The sequence below is a fragment of the Cherax quadricarinatus genome, chromosome 87 (genome assembly GCF_038502225.1).
Source record: "Cherax quadricarinatus isolate ZL_2023a chromosome 87, ASM3850222v1, whole genome shotgun sequence".
Taxonomy (NCBI): Eukaryota; Metazoa; Arthropoda; class Malacostraca; order Decapoda; family Parastacidae; genus Cherax; species Cherax quadricarinatus.
The window spans coordinates 14445662-14468403 of NC_091378.1; the positions used below are offsets into that span (position 1 = coordinate 14445662).

At 41.6% G+C, this 22742-nt stretch overlaps 1 protein-coding gene across 2 annotated transcripts in view; it reads left to right on the forward strand.

Annotated features, from left to right (window-relative positions):
* The first annotated feature begins 5533 nt into the window (after positions 1-5533).
* LOC138855264 (sodium-coupled monocarboxylate transporter 1-like) overlaps positions 5534-22742 on the forward strand; it is a 130451-nt gene continuing 113242 nt past the window's right edge. For both annotated transcript variants that reach the window (XM_070103760.1, XM_070103761.1), the window contains exon 1: positions 5534-6077. In XM_070103760.1, the coding sequence (XP_069959861.1) occupies positions 5837-6077 (241 nt within the window). In that variant the 5' untranslated portion in view covers positions 5534-5836. The remainder of the gene's footprint in view (positions 6078-22742) is intronic.

Genomic DNA, 22742 nt, shown 5'->3' on the forward strand with positions numbered 1-22742 from the left:
ATATGCTGTGCTGACATCCTGTCTGTATCCTACTACACTCTGTATGCCACGGAAGAAAACTGATTTCCACTTTACCTTTCTCTTGCTGGTGCCAGTAATATGCAAGATGTATTTATACAAACCAAGTTTGCAGCATGTGGGTGGTGGGTGTAGGGTTGGTAGGGGTGGGTTATATGGGTGGCTTGAGTGGCTGCCTGCAGTGATGCCAGACGTATGTTATGCACTTCTATCGTGGGATATTTCATTCAGTTTAAACCATTTCCATTATGTTAATCACTATCCTCGTATTGTACCGCTGACAATTTAGGTTCACTAGGTATTATATCTCGGTATCCTAGTCTATTCGTTATATGTGTTAACTCTAACCTTGTAACTCAAACCTTGTAACTCAAACCTTGTAACTCAAACCTTGTAACTCAAACCTTGTAGTATATGTATCACTTGTAACTCAAACCTTGCAACTCACTTTACTCAAACTGCTCACACTTCGTAGTATATGCTTTCAACACCATTAAAATTATTATGCCACACTTCGTTATTATTATTATTATTATTATTATTATTATTATTATTATTATTATTATTATTATTATTATTATTAATATTTAATTTCCTTTTAAGTAGTGCTGCACACTGTTTTTCTCAAGAATATACACTGTATTCTTTCAAAATACACTTTTCACTGCGCTATACTGGGATCATTGTTTTATTATTCACACAGCAGCTAGGCCTATGCTAACTTTCCCCTACACTTCCATGGAAAAGTTTATTTCCTGTTTAGTAGTGGTAACGGGAAAAACACGTCACACGGTGTTCATATGCCTTTCCATCGATTGTATACTCAATTTATGTATGCTGTGATTCCCTGCACCTCAATGCTACCATCACTCGTTTTATCTCTTATGACTATAATAATTACTCATCTGTTATTAAGACTTCACTGGACCTCTGGCAATAGTTCGTTAGTGCCAGTCGCTTGTAAGTTATTCCCATATCTACACCATATATTGTGCGCTATACTGGGGGATAATTAAGATTACTCTTATCTACAATTTAGTTCACTATGTCTCACGAAATCGTAATACAGATGCAAACAAACCATACGGGATTGAACCCGCGGGCTGGAGTTTAGAGACTCTATGACAATTTAGTTCACTATGTCACTGCACATATATGTCCTTGTCATTCACTATATTAATGTATTGTGATTACGTCAATTATGTGTGATGTACATGTATACTGTATAATTTTAAATAAAATATATATATAAAAAAAATATTACTTATAGATAGTTCAATATCTGTTTGTTTCCACTTGTGTCGACATCTGGCAATAATTCACTAGTGCTGGTCAGGTCTATTCCGGAAGTAACCGTTCCTCCACCGGCACTCTCCATGTGACACTGTAATCCATATTTTCCTATTTAGTGTTCATTGATATTCCTTTTTTGTTTGTTCAAAGGAGTATATGCACTTTATGGTTGCACACGCTTATTTTCCGCATTCTGTTCCCTCTGCTACTATAATGACTAGCAATTTTTGACGGAGCACAACCGCGCGTGACTGTCCCGCGCAGGCGGGTTAGTTGTTGTGTTGAATTAGGTACCATCCCCTCCTTCTGACTCTAAACGTGTTGTGTTGTACCTGGTAAAATCCCACAATTCTGACTCTCCACCTGCTGTATGGCTTCTGGTACCATCCCTTCCTTCTGACTCTACACCTGTTGTGTTGTATCTGGTACCATCCCTTCCTTCTGACTTTTCACCTGTTGTGTGGTATCTGGCACCATCGATTCCTCCTGACTCTCCACCTGTTGTGATGTGTTATATATGGTACCATCCCTTCCTTGCGACTCTCCCCTGTTGCGTTGTATCTGGTACCATCGCTTTCTTCTGACTCTCCACCTGTTGTATAGTATATGGCACTATCCCTTCTTTCTGATTCTCCAACTGTTGTGTAGTACCAGGTACCATCCTTTTACTTCTGACTCTCAGCCTCTTGTGTTGTATCTGGTACCGTCCTTTCAGTCTGACTCTCCACCTGCTGTGTGGTATCTGGTATCATCTCTTCCGTCTGACTCTCCACCTGTTGCGTTGTATCTGGTACCATCCCTCCGTTCTGACTCTTCATCTGTTTTGTGGTACCTGGTACCATCACTTCTGACTCTTCATCTGTTGTGTGGTACCTGGTGCCATCACTTTTGTCTCTCATTCTGCTGTTGTATCTGGTACCGTTATTTCCTTCTGACTCTTCACCTGTTGTGTGGTATCTGGTACCATCCCTTCCTTCAGACTCTTCACCTGTTATGTTGTATGTGGTACCATTCCTTTCCTCTGACTAAATGTGTTGTGTAGTACCTGGTACCATCCCTTCCTTTTGACTCTCCACCTGTCGTGTGGTATCTTCTACCATCCCAGCACACATAAGTACGATAAGGCACCTAAATTACTGGAAATAGTTGAAGGCCCTTGATCTGTATTCTCTAGGATGCAGGCAAGAGAGATACATGATAATATACACTTGGAAGGTCCTGAAGGGATTGGTACCAAACCTGCAGACGAAAATCACTCCCTATGAAAGCAAAAGACTCGGAAGGAGATGTAACATTCCCCAGGCGCCAGGAGTACTTTGAGTGACAACTCAGTAAGTGTCCGGGGCCCCAAGACTGTTCAACTGCCTCCCAGCATACTTAAGAGGGATTACTAATAGTCCCCTGGCTGTCTTCAAGAAGGCACTGGACAGGCACCTAAAGTCAGAACCTGACCAACCGGGCTATGGTTCGAACGTCAGTTTGCGTGCGGCGGTCTAAGGCCATGAAGCCTGGTCTAAGACCGAGCCGCGGGGGTGTTGACCCCCGAAACCCTCTCCAAGTAAACTCCAGGTAATGCCTTCCTATTGACTCTTCACCTGTTGTGTTGTATCTGGTACCATCCCTTCATTCTGACACACTAATTGTTGTGTTGTATCTGGTACCATCCCTTCATTCTGACACACTAATTGTTGTGTTGTATCTGGTACCATCCCTTCATTCTGACACACTAATTGTTGTGTTGTATCTAGTACCATCCCTTCACTCTGACACACTAATTGTTGTGTTGTATCTAGTACCATCCCTTCACTCTGACACACTAATTGTTGTGTTGTATCTAGTACCATCCCTTCACTCTGACACACTAATTGTTGTGTTGTATCTAGTACCATCCCTTCACTCTGACACACTAATTGTTGTGTTGTATCTAGTACCATCCCTTCACTCTGACACACTAATTGTTGTGTTGTATCTAGTACCATCCCTTCATTCTGACACACTAATTGTTGTGTTGTATCTAGTACCATCCCTTCATTCTTACACACTAATTGTTGTGTTGTATCTGGTACCATCCCTTCATTCTGATACACTAATTGTTGTGTTGTATCTAGTACCATCCCTTCCCTCTGACTTTCCACTTGATGTGCTGTATCTGTAATCATCCCTTCATTCCGACTCTACACATGTTGTTTTGCGTTGTATCTGGTACCATCCCTTCCTACTGACTCACTACCTATCGTGTTGTACTTGGTACCATCCCTTCTTTCTAACTCTCCACCTGTTGTGTTGTATCTGGTAATTCCATTGTTTAACTCTCCACCTGTAGTGTTGCATCTGGTACTATTACTTCCTTCTGAATCACCACCTGTTGAATGGTATCTGGTACCATGCCCGGTGGCCTGGTGGAGGGCCCGGTGGCCTGGTGGAGGGCCCGGTGGCCTGGTGGAGGGCCTGGTGGCCTGGTGGCTAAAGCTCCCGCTTCACACACGGAGGGCCCGGGTTCGATTCCCGGCGGGTGGAAACATTTCGACACGTTTCCTTACACCTGTTGTCCTGTTCACCTAGCAGCAAATAGGTACCTGGGTGTTAGTCGACTGGTGTGGGTCGCATCCTGGGGGACAAGATTAAGGACCCCAATGGAAATAAGTTAGACAGTCCTCGAGGACGCACTGACTTTCTTGGGTTATCCTGGGTGGCTAACCCTCCGGGGTTAAAAATCCGAACGAAATCTTATCTTATCTTCCTTCTACTTTCCAGCTGTTTTGTTGAATCTGGGACCATCCCTCATTTTATAATGAATATATGAGTGGGTGTGGGTTGGTGTGAGTTGGACCTGACTAGCTGGTGCTACGGGATCAGATGCCATGCTCCATCCTTAAGTGGAGGTGACCTGACTGAGTGGGTCATTGGTCTAAGTAGCGGGTTGACATGAACCTGCCCCACATGGGCCAGTAGGCCTGCTGCAGTGCTCCTTCTTTTTTATGTTCTTATTATCCAGAGGGATGAGGAGAGGTTGTTGAGGTGGTTCGGACACGTAGAGAGCGTATAAATCTTCAGTGGAGAGAAGGCGGTGTGGGGGTCGGCCTAGGGAAGGTTGGAGGGACGGGGTAAAGGAGGTTTTGTGTGAGAGGGGCTTGGACTTCCAGCAAGCATGCGTGATCGTGTTATATAGGAGCAAATGGAGACAAATTGCTTTTAGGACTTGACATACTCTTGGAGTGTGAGCAAGGTAACATTTATGAAGGGATTCAGGGAAACCGGCAGGCCAGACTTGAGTCCTGGAGATGGGAAGTACAGTGTCTGCACTCTGAAGGAGGGGTGTTAATGTTGCAGTTTTATAACTGTAGTGTAAGTGCACCTCTGGCAAGACAGTGATGGAGAGAATGGGCCAATAGGCCTGCTGCAGTGAATCTCCTTTCTTATGTTCTTTTTCGGGCCACCCTGCCTTGGTGGCCACCCTGCCTCGGTGGCCACCCTGCCTTGGTGGCCACCCTGCCTTGGTGGGAGAAGGCCGATGTGTTAAAAATAAAAAACAAAAGTAAAATACACTCAGTTCAGTTAGAATTCAAAACGATTTACTTGTTTCTATTTCACGAATATAACGTAATGGTGGTCCCGCCATGACTTTGTCCAGTCTTCACACTTGAAGGAGCACCATAATTCTTCCCATAAGAGTAGTGGAAGAGGATCGTCCACTCGATGGAACTAGAGAACCTCTGGCATTAATGTGCTTTTTCAATCGGCTCTCCTTTATAACATTTTTACAAAGGCCAGCCATAATATAAGATACAAAATAGTCTCCTTCTCATGGGCAAGGTACGGGTTCCTTTGGAAAGACCTGCTTTCATTATTGTTAACGTAAGCATTCGTCGAACAACTGTTTAACAAGACTGCCATCCCCACGAGCCCCTTCGGGGCGGGGCAGATGGCAGACCAGAGGCCTAGCTTCTCCCTACGAGCCCCGTGAGGGCGGGGAATGTAGCTAGGCCTGGGGACAGTTGGTCCCAAAGATGAGGGGGTACTTGTACCTCCTCCCATGGGAGACTTAAGTCTCGAGACACTCCCCAGATAGGGAGCCAAGGCCGGGTCACCACTACTTGTAAAAGACCCGGGCCGGGAGAGTACCGGCGAATAAAAAAAAAACAAAAAAACAAAAAAACAACTGTTGGGTTGCCGGATAGAGACATTTTAGGGACTACTTAGTGAGGCGGAGTGTTACAACCACAGCAGCAGCAGCCACGTTAAGCGTGCTAGTGTGGCAGTGTGGAGAGAAGCGTCTGGTAGAGTGGACTGAAGAGTGGTAGTGTAGAGAGGGACGTGTGAAAATGAGAAATAGTTTTCGTAGTATTTTAATAGTTAATTTCACCTCTTAGTATCATATCAACATTCATCTGCTTTCAAAACGCATCTTCATTAGGCACGAAAGCACTTAAATCTTTCAGAGCAAGATTTATAAAGTGTTTAGCATTTGAAGAGGTGTCTGTCATCTCAGCCACGTCCCTAGAGTACCTCCTTGGTTCTGCATAGGATGGAAGGGACTGAAGAGACTCCCGTGAGCGAGGGAGTTGTGGGTTCGAAGTTCACTCTGGTGGACTACGCTGTGTTTGCTGCTTTGCTGGTAGTATCGGTGGGCATCGGTGTGTACAGCGCCTTCAAGAGTCGTGGAGTGGTGACCACTCTGGAGTACTTGCTGGGGAGTCGTACTATGCCAGTCGTTCCAGTGGCTCTCTCACTCGTCGGGGGAGCAATATCTGCTATATCCATACTTGGTTAGTAATTTTCTCCAATGAGAAATGATGTAGTGTGAGATTGGTAAATAAATAATAATATCTTCATTTCTACAAGTACATGTAGAAGGTATACAGGCCTCGGTGACATCAATTACATACTACTTTATAGAAAGCAGCTTGTTATGCAGAACATTTCCAGCAAATTAGGTCACTTTTGTCCCAGGATGCGACCCACACCAGTCCACTAACACCCAGGTAAACATTTTACTGATGGGGAACATAGACAACGGGTGTGAAGAAACAAGCCCACTGTTTCTACCCTCGCCGGGAATTGAACCCGGACCCTCGCCATGTGAAGCGAAAGTTTAGCCACCAGGCCAGACCAGGAAAGTTACGTATTCATGATAGTATATACACTCAGGGATATCTCTCAGTAAATATATAGGGTCCATAGATGATTTGGCATTCAGGGAGTAAGAATATATCTACTGCTAAAGTTCCTGGATTGAACGAAGGCGCTTAGCTGGGTTAACATTGGTGCCTTTATTAACGGAATATATTACAGGATTACTACCAGTTCCTTCCTATTAGAAGCCCAGGTAGCCGATACAGTAGAGCCTCGCACTCTCAATTTATGGACTGCGGCTCCAGCCTCTCGTTCACCCTTCTCTTAATTTATTCAGGGGGTGTGTGGACCGGGTGTTTACAGTGAAACATGTAAGTGAACAGTATTTAGATAAGGCTAAAGAGGTTTTTGTGGCATTTATGGATTTGGAAAAGGCGTATGACAGGGTGGATAGAGGGGCAATATGGCAGATGTTGCAGGTGTATGGTGTAGGAGGTAGGTTACTGAAAGCAGTGAAGAGTTTTTACGAGGATAGTGAGGCTCAAGTTAGAGTATGTAGGAAAGAAGGAGATTATTTCCCAGTAAAAGTAGGCCTTAGACAAGGATGTGTGATGTCACCGTGGTTGTTTAATATATATATAGATGGGGTTGTAAGAGAAGTAAATGTGAGGGTCTTGGCAAGAGGCGAGGAGTTAAAAGATAAAGAATCACACATAAAGTGGGAGTTGTCACAGTTGCTTCTTGCTGATGACACTGTGCTCTTGGGAGATTCTGAAGAGAAGTTGCAGAGGTTGGTGGATGATTTTGGTAGGGTATGCAAAAGAAGAAAATTAAAAGTGAATACAGGAAAGAGTAAGGTTATGAGGATAACAAAAAGATTAGGTGATGAAAGATTGGATATCAGATTCGAGGGAGAGAGTATGGAGGAGGTGAATGTATTCAGATATTTGGGAGTGGAAGTGTCAGCGGATGGGTCTATGAAAGATGAGGTGAATCATAGAATTGATGAGGGGAAAAGGGTGAGCAGTGCACTTATGAGTCTGTGGAGACAAAGAACTTTGTCCTTGGAGGCAAAGAGGGAAATGTATGAGAGTATAGTGTTACCAACGCTCTTATATGGGTGTGAAGCAGTGGCGATGAATGTTGCAGCGAGGAGAAGGCCGGAGGCAGTGGAGATGTCATGTCTGAGGGCAATGTGTGTGGTGTGAATATAATGCAGAGAATTCATAGTTTGGAAGTTAGGAGGAGGTGCGGGATTACCAAAACTGTTGTCCAGAGGGCTGAGGAAGGGTTGTTGAGGTGGTTCGGACATGTAGAGAGAATGGAGCGAACAGAATGACTTCAAGAGTGTATCAGTCTGTAGTGGAAGGAAGGTGGGGTAGGGGTCGGCCTAGAAAAGGTTGGAGGGAGGGGGTAAAGGAGGTTTTGTGTGCGAGGGGCTTGGACTTCCAGCAGGCATGCGTGAGCGTGTTTGATAGGAGTGAATGGAGACAAATGGTTTTTAATACTTGACGTGCTGTTGGAGTGTGAGCAAAGTAACATTTATGAAGGGATTCAGGGAAACCGGCAGGCCGAACTTGAGTCCTGGAGATGGGAAGTACAGTGCCTGCACTCTGAAGGAGGGGTGTTAATGTTGCAGTGTAAAAACTGTAGTGTAAAGCACCCTTCTGGCAAGAGAGTGATGGAGTGAATGATGGTGAAAGTTTTTCTTTTTCTGGCCACCCTGCCTTGGTAGGAATCGGCCAGTATGTTAATAATATATATATATATATATATATATATATATATATATATATATATATATATATATATATATATATATATATATATATATATATATATATATATATATATATATATGGAATGATGATGTAAAGAGAGTAGTAAGGGAGAAAAAGTTAGCATATGAGAAGTTTTTACAAAGTAGAAGTGATGCAAGGAGGGAAGAGTATATGGAGAAAAAGAGAGAGGTTAAGAGAGTGGTGAAGCAATGTGAAAAGAGAGCAAATGAGAGAGTGGGTGAGATGTTATCAACAAATTTTGTTGAAAATAAGAAAAAGTTTTGGAGTGAGATTAACAAGTTAAGAAAGCCTAGAGAACAAATGGATTTGTCAGTTAAAAATAGGAGAGGAGAGTTATTAAATGGAAAGTTAGAGGTATTGGGAAGATGGAGGGAATATTTTGAGGAATTGTTAAATGTTGATGAAGATAGGGAAGCTGTGATTTCGTGTATAGGGCAAGGAGGAATAACATCTTGTAGGAGTGAGGAAGAGCCAGTTGTGAGTGTGGGGGAAGTTCGTGAGGCAGTAGGTAAAATGAAAGGGGGTAAGGCAGCCGGGATTGATGGGATAAAGATAGAAATGTCAAAAGCAGGTGGGGATATAATTTTGGAGTGGTTGGTGCAATTATTTAATAAATGTATGGAAGAGGGTAAGGTACCTAGGGATTGGCAGACAGCATGCATAGTTCCTTTGTATAAAGGCAAAGGGGATAAAAGAGAGTGCAAAAATTATAGGGGGATAAGTCTGTTGAGTATACCTGGTAAAGTGTATGGTAGAGTTATAATTGAAAGAATTAAGAATAAGACGGAGAATAGGATAGCAGATGAACAAGGAGGCTTTAGGAAAGGTAGGGGGTGTGTGGACCAGGTGTTTACAGTGAAACATATAAGTGAACAGTATTTAGATAAGGCTAAAGAGGTCTTTGTGGCATTTATGGATTTGGAAAAGGCGTATGACAGGGTGGATAGGGGGGCAATGTGGCAGATGTTGCAAGTGTATGGTGTAGGAGGTAGGTTACTGAAAGCAGTAAAGAGTTTTTACGAGGATATTGAGGCTCAAGTTAGAGTATGTAGGAAAGAGGGAAATTTTTTCCCAGTAAAAGTAGGCCTTAGACAAGGATGTGTGATGTCACCGTGGTTGTTTAATATATTTATAGATGGGGTTGTAAGAGAAGTAAATGCGAGGGTCTTGTCAAAGACACGTGGAGTTAAAAGATAAAGAATCACACACAAAGTGGGAGTTGTCACAGCTGCTCTTTGCTGATGACACTGTGCTTTTGGGAGATTCTGAAGAGAAGTTGCAGAGATTGGTGGATGAATTTGGTAGGGTGTGCAAAAGAAGAAAATTAAAGGTGAATACAGGAAAGAGTAAGGTTATGAGGATAACAAAAAGATTAGGTGATGAAAGATTGGATATCAGATTGGAGGGAGAGAGTATGGAGGAGGTGAACGTATTCAGATATTTGGGAGTGGACGTGTCAGCCGATGGGTCTATGAAAGATGAGGTGAATCATAGAATTGATGAGGGAAAAAGAGTGAGTGGTGCACTTAGGAGTCTGTGGAGACAAAGAACTTTGTCCTTGGAGGCAAAGAGGGGAATGTATGAGAGTATAGTTTTACCAACGCTCTTATATGGGTGTGAAGCGTGGGTGATGAATGTTGCAGCGAGGAGAAGGCTGGAGGCAGTGGAGATGTCATGTCTGAGGGCAATGTGTGGTGTGAATATAATGCAGAGAATTCGTAGTTTGGAAGTTAGGAGGAGGTGCGGGATTACCAAAACTGTTGTCCAGAGGGCTGAGGAAGGGTTGTTGAGGTGGCTCGGACATGTAGAGAGAATGGAGCGAAACAGAATGACTTCAAGAGTGTATCAGTCTGTAGTGGAAGGAAGGCGGGGTAGGGGTCGGCCTAGGAAAGGTTGGAGGGAGGGGGTAAAGGAGGTTTTGTGTGCGAGGGGCTTGGACTTCCAGCAGGCATGCGTGAGCGTGTTTGATAGGAGTGAATGGAGACAAATGGTTTTTAATACTTGACGTGCTGTTGGAGTGTGAGCAAAGCAACATTTATGAAGGGATTCAGGGAAACCGGCAGGCCGGACTTGAGTCCTGGAGATGGGAAGTACAGTGCCTGCACTCTGAAGGAGGGGTGTTAATGTTGCAGTTTAAAAACTGTAGTGTAAAGCACCCTTCTGGCAAGACAGTGATGGAGTGAATGATGGTGAAAGTCTTTCTTTTTCGGGCCACCCTGCCTTGGTGGGAATCGGCCAGTGTGATAATAAATAAAAATATATATATATATATATATATATATATATATATATATATATATATATATATATATATATATATATATATATATATATATATATTTATAATCAATTCCAACATTGCATTAGCCAAGGACTCAAACCCATGCTGCTTTGGCCTGCCTCATGTTGGGAGAAAACACATGACGCCTTAATGCACTGGACCATACGATCCTTAAGAGTAGCGCATCCAGCGGAACTGGATGTTGTACTCACTACCCAAGGACACACGATGGTGCTGATGACTCTAGGCTAATTTCATTCTAGTCCCTGTTTGGTGTACTAGCACAACGAGCAGTATTTTATATTATTTTGCCCACGAACGAGTGGTATTGATCAATAACAACACTGCATTAGCCAAGGACTCAAACCCATGCTGCTTTGGCCTGCCTCATGGTGGGCGAAAACACTTGACGCCCTAATCGACTGGACCATACGATCCTTAAGAGTCATCCACACCATCGTGTGTCTTTGGGTCTCGAGTACAACATCCAGTTCCGCTGGGTGCGCTACTCTTAAGGATCGTAAGTTCCAGTGGATTAGGGCATCATATGTTTTCGACCACCATGATGCAGGCCAAAGCTGCATGAGTTCGAGTCTTTGGCTAGTGCTGTGTTTGTATTCATCATTACCACTCATTCGTGGTCACAATATATATATATACATACATATATATATATATATATATATATATATATATATATATATATATATATATATATATATATATATATATATATATATATATATATATATATATATATATATATATATATATATATATATATATATATATATATATATATATATATATATATATATATATGTATGTCGTGCCGAATATGTAAAACTGGTCAATTAGCATGAACTCATTTAAAATTAAGTCCTTTCTAAAATTATCTCTTGTATGTTTAAAGATATTTTTTTTTCATTAATGTTGATGTAAAAATTTATAATTTTGCACCAAAAGGAACTTAGAAAACCTACCTAACCTCATTATAACAAGAACAATTTATTTTAGTCTAACCCAACTAAACATATTTTAGATTTGTTTACAATATTTTAATACTAAACAAATACAGTGAAATATATTTTTTTCGTTAGGTTCAGAATGATTTTGGCGAAATTATTGCATACACAAATTTACACTTGTCCTATATGGCAAGATGAGCGTTGCTATTTAAGCCAAGATCGCAAGTTCTGCCTATTCGGCACGACATATATATATATATATATATATATATATATATATATATATATATATATATATATATATATATATATATATATATATATATATATATATATATATATATATATATATATATATAAGTAGTGTTGGTTTCTTCTGTACGGTCTCCTCCTCTCAGTGGCTTCCTCCTCTCAGCGGTCTCCCACGGTACGGTCTCCACGGAATGGTCTCTTCTGAGTGGCTCCTTTCTCACACCTATATGCTAATGACCTTGACCTCGCCCTTGAGACCACCTCACCCTCGAGACCACCTCACCCTCGAGACCACCTCACCCTCGAGACCACCTCACCCTCGAGACCACCTCACCCTCGAGACCACCTCACCCTCGAGACCACCTCACCCTCAACCCCCCACCCTCGCGCCCCCCACCCACGACCCCCACCCGCGCCCCCTTGGATCAAGTTTTCTCGATAATACCAAGACTCCATCTCCTTGGATCAAGGTTTTCTCCTCCATCTCCTCGGATCAAGTTTTTTTTGGATTCCCCCCTCTGGGGGTAAGCATTCAAATGAACTCCTCCTATGGGGCATGGTGCTCTCTCTTACTACAGGTCTAAACAAGTGTGACGTCACCGAACCTGTGTTTACTCGGCGGTCAGTGACGTCACGTGATGACCTCACACACACAGGCTGAATCTTGTCGACTTCCCCCTATGTCAGTGGCGTCACGTTATGACCCCGCACACAGGCTGAATCTTATCGACTTACCCCTACACATTTTTCACTCTTAACCCAGGATAACCCGAATAATTTCACATTTTTTTTTCGTTAATACCCACAACAATCCACAATTTCTTTACAAAATACAACACAAGTCTAGACATTTTTCTCGTTTTAACTATTTCATCTCAGGTCACTCCCCACGAAGTAACCTTCTCTCTCTCTCCTCCCCACCCTCCCGAACCCTCACACTCCAACCAACACCTCACAATTTTCACTCATAACCCCCAATTTTTCTCGTTTTAACTATTTCATCAGAAAAAGTCACCACAACACTTATAACCACTTTTCGATTAATTCACTAATCACAATTTTACATATTACGAAGTTAATACGCACACACACCTCACTTTACTTTGAACACCTTCAAAACACTCTCATAAATCATTTGAATACTCACAAAAATACCTTTGAACATTTCCAAACAACACTGAAACACTTCCAAAATATCATTTTTGAATACTCCCAAATAAGATTTGACAGCTCTAATTTATCTGCACTTACACATTTCATTAAATTACAACTCATCCCCCAAAACTCCTCCCTCAGTCTCCAGACTTCACAACATTATCACAAAAACTAACTCAAACACTTTACTTTGAACATCACCAAAAAACACCATCAATTACCTTTAAATACTCCAAAAACATCATTCGAACACCCCCAAATCACCTCTGAATACTCCCAGAACACCTTCATAAGTACTCTTGCACATCATTTGAACACCTTCAAAAACACCTTTGAATAACCTCAAAACACCATTTGAGTACTCCCAAATACACCACTGAATACTACTAAAACACCACTGAATGCACTCAAAACACCACCAAAATCACCATAAACTAAGATCAACACCCACATCCCACAACACCCACAACCCACAACACCCACATCCCACATCACCCACAACCCACATCACCCACATCACCCACACCCCACATTTTTTTCTCTTTTTAACTAATTTCATCAGGAAAAGTCACAACAACAACCCACTTATAACATCTTTTTCGGTATCTCTAGTTTGACAACAACACCCACAACACCCACATCCCACAACACCCACATCCCACATCACCCACACCCCACAACACCCACAACTCAAATCACCCACACCCCACAACACACACAACCCACATCACCCACACCCCACATTTTTTTTCTCGTTTTAACTGATTTCATCAGAAAGTCACAACAACAACAACCCACAACTTATAATCACACCTTTGAATAACCTCAAAACACCATTTGAGTACTCCCAAATACACCACTGAACACTACTAAAACACCACTGAATACACTCAAAACACCACCAAAATCACCATAAACTAAGATCAACACCCACATCCTACAACACCCACAACCCACAACACCCACATCCCACATCACCCACAACCCACATCACCAACAACCCACAATTTTTTCTCGTTTTAACTAATTTCATCACAAAGTCACAACAACAACAACCCACAACTTATAATCACTTTTCAACAACTCTAGTTCGACAACAACACCCACATACCACAACACCCACAACACCCACACCCCACAATTTTTTCTCGTTTTAACTAATTTCATCAGAAAAAGTCACAACAACAACCCACTTATAACATCTTTTTCGGTATCTCTAGTTCTACAACAACAACACCCACATCCCACATCACCCACAACCCACATCACCCACACCCCACAACACCCACAACCCACAATTTTTTCTCGTTTTAACTAATATCATCAGAAAAAGTCACAACAACCAACTTACAATCACTTTTCAGTCACAACAACCAACTTACAATCACTTTTCAGCATCTCTAGTTCGACAACAACACCCACAAACCCACAACACCCACAACCCACAACACCCACATCCCACAACACCCACGTCCCACAACACCCACAACCCACAATTTTTTCACGTTTTAACTAATTTCATCAGAAAAAGTCACAACAACCCACAACTTATAACCACTTTTTCGGTATCTCTAGTTCGCCAACAACACCCACAACCCACAACACCCACATCCCACAACACCCACAACCCACAATTTTTTCTCGTTTTAACTAATTTCATCAGAAAAAGGCACAACAAGCCACAACTTATAGCCACTTTTCGGTATCTCTAGTTCGACAACAACGCCCACAATCCACAACACCCACATCCCACAATTTTTTTTCACGTTTTAACTAATTTCATCTGAAAAAGTCACAACAACAACCAACAACTTTTAACCACTTTTCAGCATCTCTAGTTCGACAACAACACCCACAACCCACAACACCCACATCCCACAACACCCACATCCCACATCACCCACACCCCCACAACAACTACCCACAACTTATAACCACTTTTTTCGGTATCTCTAGTTCGACAACACCCACAACCCACAACACCCACAACACCCACAACCCACAATTTTTTTTCTCGTTTTAACTAATTTCATCAGAAAAAGTCACATCAACAACCCACAACTTATAACCACTTTTTCGACATCACTAGTTCGACAACAACACCCACAACCACCAACACCCCACAACCCACAATTTTTTTCTCGTTTTAACTAATTTCATCAGAAAAAGTCACAAAAACAACCCACTTATATCATCTTTTTTGGTATCTCTAGTTCGACTACATTACCCACAACCCTCATCAATTACCAATTTATTCACAATTTTTTCCCCTTCTTTTTACTGAATCTTAAATGTAATACACATTCCTCTTTACATTACTAAAATTCTAATAAAATCCTCTCCATACCCATCTCCTTGTGTCCACATAAATTGATATTATACTCGCATCAACTAATCTCACTACCCAACTATTGCGACATGTTTCTACACCCTCCATTCTTCTCCAATATATCATAACTTTTCAATTCTATAATTTCTTTTTAAAATATTCACACATTACCTTTATTTTCAGTAAAATCTCCCCATATTTCATTAAATTTCTAATACAACCCTCCCCATACCCCTCTCCATCTCACCCGCATTTCTTCACATCCACTCACCCATCTCCCAACACACCTCTTCTGAACACACACAAAAATCACATTTCACATCCACAAATGCATCTCATCACCCATCTCAAATCCACTAAAATCACTGTAACCAAGATATTCACAAAACTCTATGACCACCTAACACACACACACACACACATACACACACGCACACGCACACGCACACACACACACACACACACACACACACACACACACACACACACACACACACACACACACCTCACTTTACTTTGAACACCTTCAAAACACTCTCATACATCATTTGAGACCACCTTTTCTCAATATCTCTCATCCACAACCTTTATCATCTCACTACAGAACAACCCCAAGATTACTTCGAACACTCTCATAAATCATTTGAATACTCACATAAACACCTTTGAACATTTCCAAACAACACTGAAGCACTTCCAAAATATCATTTTGATTACTCCCAAATAAGATTTATCATCTCTAATTTATCTACACTTACACATTTCATTAACTGAAATTACAACACATCCACCATACTACTCCCTCAGTCTCCAGACTTTACAACATTAACACAAAAACTAACTCAGACACTTATGACATGAGACATTTTACCAAAACTAACACAAACACATATCTGTTATATCTCCAATATCTAAGATCACCACAATCAAGACGTTTGCCAAATTCTATAACCCCACCACTAAGATCACACATTTTTTTTGTACACATTCTCTTAAAACATCATCATAACGAAGATCACTAAAACTATCTATACTTTTACTAAGATCACATAACATTTTGTCTTCTCTAACTCACCCACCAATTCACATTCTCATTCACACTTACACATTTCATTAACCGAAATTACATCTCATCCACCAAACTCCTCCCTCATTCTCCAGACTTTACAACATTAGCACAAAAAAAACTAACTCATACACTTATGACATGAGACATTACCATATCTAACACACTGACTAACTTTGAACCAACTCTGAACACCACTGATCATCTTCAAAAAATACTCTGCACATCATTTGAACACCTTCAAAAAACACCATCAAACACCTCCGAATACTCCCAAAACACTACTGATTACTACCAAATCACCACTGAATACTACCAAATCACCGTCAAAATCACCAGAAACTAAGTTTAACATCACCATCTAACATCCTTTTTATAGAAATCCCCTCAAATCACTATAACCAAGAACTCCCTCCCCATTTGGCGCAAAAAAAAAAAAAAGCATGAACACAAACCTAATACGCAAACACTTAGTACATGATCACCATCAACTGAAAACATATCTTGTACACACACATAATCTAAGACAACCACCAACTACAATCACCCATGTTCACTTACCTCAAAAATCACTAATATCACAGAAAACACTCATTTTTATAAACATTTCACACAAAAAAATCATATTTGACAATATCTAAGCGCACTCACCTCACTACCACCAACACACGATGTCACACCTCACAGGACCGACGAGCTCACCTCCAGTGACGTCACACTCCCATTGTGTTACTTGGTGGTTGGTAACATCACACCCAACCCACCTTGTTTCAACCTGTTGTACCCTACATTATCTAAGAACACTATATCCAAGACGATTACCAGATTTTATGACCCCACCACCAAGATCACAGAAAACACACATTTTTATAATTATTCACACAAAAATCACGATCACCAATTCCATATCATGTTTACCGTCATCTATCAACACTCATCACCAAGATCACCAAAAATCTAAGATCATGCATCTCAAAACTACTATGATCACTGAAAACACTTATTTTTTAAACATTCGCACAAAAATAAGACATACACAAAAATACCACAACACTTCCACCAACATCTATAACATAACATGAGCACTATAACATATCACTATCACAAAAAAAATAATACACAGACACCCACATCTTATACATTTCAATCACAAATTTAAGACATGAGACATACACACCAAATCTAAGACATTCACCTCCAACTAAGACATACACATCTTAACTAAGACATACACCAAAAACCTATACTTGACATATTGCGGTATGAATATTCATACCGCATTTATGTTGCATATCACATTTCCTCATCCACATCATCCCTAAAACATCCTTCCTTATTCATTCCGTATATCTCCTAGAGTTGTTTTAACCCCGACGGGCCCATCACGACGTAGGAGCCAGAGCAACCATCACCACTCCAACACCACCTACTACACTCTGGCTCCTAATGTCATGATGGGCCGTCGGGGTTAAAACAACTCTAGGAGATATACGGAATGAATAAGGAAGGATGTTTTAGGGATGATGTGGATGAGGAAATGTGATATGCAACATAAATGCGGTATGAATATTCATACCGCAATATGTCAAGTATAGGTTTTTGGTGTATGTCTTAGTTAAGATGTGTATGTCTTAGTTGGAGGTGAATGTCTTAGATTTGGTGTGTATGTCTCATGTCTTAAATTTGTGATTGAAATGTATAAGATGTGGGTGTCTGTGTATTATTTTTTTTGTGATAGTGATATGTTATAGTGCTCATGTTATGTTATAGATGTTGGTGGAAGTGTTGTGGTATTTTTGTGTATGTCTTATTTTTGTGCGAATGTTTAAAAAATAAGTGTTTTCAGTGATCATAGTAGTTTTGAGATGCATGATCTTAGATTTTTGGTGATCTTGGTGATGAGTGTTGATAGATGACGGTAAACATGATATGGAATTGGTGATCGTGATTTTTGTGTGAATAATTATAAAAATGTGTGTTTTCTGTGATCTTGGTGGTGGGGTCATAAAATCTGGTAATCGTCTTGGATATAGTGTTCTTAGATAATGTAGGGTACAACAGGTTGAAACAAGGTGGGTTGGGTGTGATGTTACCAACCACCAAGTAACACAATGGGAGTGTGACGTCACTGGAGGTGAGCTCGTCGGTCCTGTGAGGTGTGACATCGTGTGTTGGTGGTAGTGAGGTGAGTGCGCTTAGATATTGTCAAATATGATTTTTTTGTGTGTGAAATGTTTATAAAAATGAGTGTTTTCTGTGATATTAGTGATTTTTGAGGTAAGTGAACATGGGTGATTGTAGTTGGTGGTTGTCTTAGATTATGTGTGTGTACAAGATATGTTTTCAGTTGATGGTGATCATGTACTAAGTGTTTGCGTATTAGGTTTGTGTTCATGCTTTTTTTTTTTTATGCGCCAAATGGGGAGGGAGTTCTTGGTTATAGTGATTTGAGGGGATTTCTATAAAAAGGATGTTAGATGGTGATGTTAAACTTAGTTTCTGGTGATTTTGACGGTGATTTGGTAGTATTCAGTGGTGATTTGGTAGTAATCAGTAGTGTTTTGGGAGTATTCGGAGGTGTTTGATGGTGTTTTTTGAAGGTGTTCAAATGATGTGCAGAGTATTTTTTGAAGATGATCAGTGGTGTTCAGAGTTGGTTCAAAGTTAGTCAGTGTGTTAGATATGGTAATGTCTCATGTCATAAGTGTATGAGTTAGTTTTTTTTTTTGTGCTAATGTTGTAAAGTCTGGAGAATGAGGGAGGAGTTTGGTGGATGAGATGTAATTTCGGTTAATGAAATGTGTAAGTGTGAATGAGAATGTGAATTGGTGGGTGAGTTAGAGAAGACAAAATGTTATGTGATCTTAGTAAAAGTATAGATAGTTTTAGTGATCTTCGTTATGATGATGTTTTAAGAGAATGTGTACAAAAAAAAATGTGTGATCTTAGTGGTGGGGTTATAGAATTTGGCAAACGTCTTGATTGTGGTGATCTTAGATATTGGAGATATAACAGATATGTGTTTGTGTTAGTTTTGGTAAAATGTCTCATGTCATAAGTGTCTGAGTTAGTTTTTGTGTTAATGTTGTAAAGTCTGGAGACTGAGGGAGTAGTATGGTGGATGTGTTGTAATTTCAGTTAATGAAATGTGTAAGTGTAGATAAATTAGAGATGATAAATCTTATTTGGGAGTAATCAAAATGATATTTTGGAAGTGCTTCAGTGTTGTTTGGAAATGTTCAAAGGTGTTTATGTGAGTATTCAAATGATTTATGAGAGTGTTCGAAGTAATCTTGGGGTTGTTCTGTAGTGAGATGATAAAGGTTGTGGATGAGAGATATTGAGAAAGGTGGTCTCAAATGATGTATGAGAGTGTTTTGAAGGTGTTCAAAGTGAGGTGTGTGTGTGTACTCACCTATTTGTACTCACCTATTTGTGGTTGCAGGGGTCGAGTCTTAGCTCCTGGCCCCGCCTCTTCACCGGTTGCTACTAGGTCCTCTCTCTCCCTGCTCCATGAGCTTTATCAAACCTCGCCTTAAAACTATGTATGGTTCCCGCCTCCACTACTTCACTTTCTAGGCTATTCCACGGCTTGACTACTCTATGACTGAAGAAATACTTCCTAAAATCCCTTTGATTCATCTGAGTCTTCAACTTCCAATTGTGACCTCTTGTGTCTGTGTCCCATCTCTGGAACATCCTTTGTCCACCTTGTCTATTCCGCGCAGTATTTTATATGTCGTTATCATGTCTCCCCTGACCCTCCTGGCCTCCAGTGTCGTCAGGCCGATTTCCCTCAACCTTTCTTCGTAGGACAATCCCCGTAGCTCTGGGACTAGTCTTGTTGCAAACCTTTGCACTTTCTCTAATTTCTTGACGTGCTTGACTAGGTGTGGATTCCAAACTGGTGCTGCATACTCCAGTATGGGCCTGACGTAAATGGTATACAGTGTCTTGAACGACTCCTTACTGAGGTATCGGAACGCTATCCGTAGGTTTGCCAGGCGCCCGTATGCTGCAGCAGTTATCTGATTGATGTGCGCCTCAGGAGATATGCTCGGTGTTATACTCACCCCCAGATCTTTTTCCTTGAGTGAGGTTTGCAGTCTTTGGCCATCTAAACTATATTGTGTCTGCGGTCTTCTTTGCCCTTCCCCAATCTTCATGACTTTGCATTTGGCAGGGTTAAACTCAAGGAGCCAGTTGCTGGACCAGGCTTGTAGCCTGTCCAGGTCTCTTTGTAGTCCTGCCTGATCCTCATCAGATTTGATTCTTCTCATTAACTTCACATCATCTGCAAACAAGGACACTTCTGAGTCTATCCCTTCCGTTATGTCGTTCACATATACCAAGAACAGCACAGGTCCTAGGACTGACCCCTGTGGAACCCCGCTTGTCACAGGCGCCCACTTTGACACCTCATCACGTACCATGACTCGTTGTTGCCTCCCTGTCAGGTATTCTCTGATCCATTGCAGTGCCTTTCCTGTTATGTGTGCCTGATCCTCTAGCTTTTGCAGTAACCTCTTGTGAGGAACTGTGTCGAAGGCCTTCTTGCAGTCCAAAAGAATGCAGTCGATCCACCCCTCTCTCTCTTGTCTTACTTCTGTCACCTTGTCATAAAACTCTAGATAGGTTTGTGACACAGGATTTTCCTTCCCTGAAACCATGCTGGTGGTCAATTATACACTTGTTTCTTTCCAGGTGCTCCACCACTCTCCTCCTGATAATCTTCTCCATGACCTTGCATACTATACACGTTAGTGATACAGGTCTGTAGTTTAGTGCCTCATGTCTGTCTCCCTTTTTAAAAATTGGGACTACATTTGCCATCTTCCATACCTCAGGGAGTTGCCCAGTTTCAAATGATGTGTTGAAGATTTTTGTAAATGGCACGCACAATATCTCTGCTCCCTCTTAAGGACCCACGGAGAGATGTTGTCTGGCCCCACCGCTTTTGAGGTGTCAAGTTCGCATAGTAGCTTCTTCACCTCCTCCTTGGTTATATGTACCTCATCCAGCACTTGCTGGTGCATTCCCCCTGCTCTGATTTCCTGGAGTCCTACTGGTTTCCACTGTAAATACTTCTTTAAATCTTGTGTTGAGCTCCTGACATACCTCCCGGTCGTTTCTTGTGAATTCCCCATCACCCTTCCTCAGTCTGATTACCTGGTCCTTGACTGTTGTTTTCCTCCTGATGTGGCTGTACAACAGCTTCGGGTCAGTCTTGACTTTCGATGCTATGTCATTTTCATATTGTCGCTGAGCCTCCCTTCTTATCTGTGCATATTCGTTTCTGGCTCTTCGGCTAATCTCTTTATTTTCCTGAGTTCTCTGTCTTCTGTACCTTTTCCATTCTCTAGTACACCTAGTTTTTGCCTCCCTACACCTTTGGGTGAACCAAGGGCTCGTTCTGTTCTTCCCATTATTTCTGTTTCCCTTGGGAACAAACCTCTCCTCTGCCTCCTTGCATTTTGTTGCCACATAGTCCATCATTTCTTGTACTGGTTTTCCTGACAGTTCCCTCTCCCACTGAATGTCTTGAAGGAAGTTCCTCATGCCTGAGTAGTTCCCCCTCTTGCAGTTTGTTTTTTCCCACCCAATTCCTGCTACTCTCTCCACTTGGAGCTCAACTATGTAGTCGAAGCACAGAACCACATGATCACTAGCTCCAAGGGGCCTTTCATACATGATATCCTCGATGTCTGAACTACTTAAAGTGAATACAAGGTCCAGTCTTGCTGGTTCATCCTCTCCTCTCTCTCTGGTAGTGTCTCTAACATGTTGATGCATGAGGTTTTCCAGTACCACATCTATCATCTTGGCTCTCCATGTTTCGGGACCCCCATGGGGCTCCAGGTTTTCCAAGTCAATCTCCTTGTGATTGAAATCACCCATAACTAGTAACTTTGCTCCCCCGAGTGTGCTCTCCTGGCCACCTCGGCTAGTGTGTTGATCATTGCTCTGTTGCTCTCATCGTATTCTTCTCTTGGCCTCCTGCAGTTCTGTGGTGGGTTATACATCACTCCAATGACTACTTTATGTTCTCCGGACTGAATTGTACCTACAATGTAGTCTCTTTCTCCAATCATGTCCATGCCTTCCATTTCCTCAAATCCCCATCGGTGTTTTATGAGCAGTGCAACCCCTCCTCCCCCCCTACTCCTATCTTTCCTCAGGATCTGATATCCTGTTGGGAAGATTGTGTCTGTTATTGTCTCAGTGAGTTTTGTTTCTGTGACTGCTATGATGTCTGGGGATTTTTCACTGATTCTTTCGTTCCACTCCTCATGTTTATTCGTTATTCCATCCGCGTTTGTGTACCAAACCTTCAGTTTCTTTTCTATCATTGTGGTCATGCAAGTATATTGGGGTTGGGGAGCGAGAGCCTTGGTGGGGGCCTATATGGGGCTGTGGTGTAGGTGGAGTTTGTGATGATGGGGGTGGGGTCAGAATGCCTATAAGGGACAGCTGTTGGGGTGAGGTTTGTGATATAGGGGTTGGT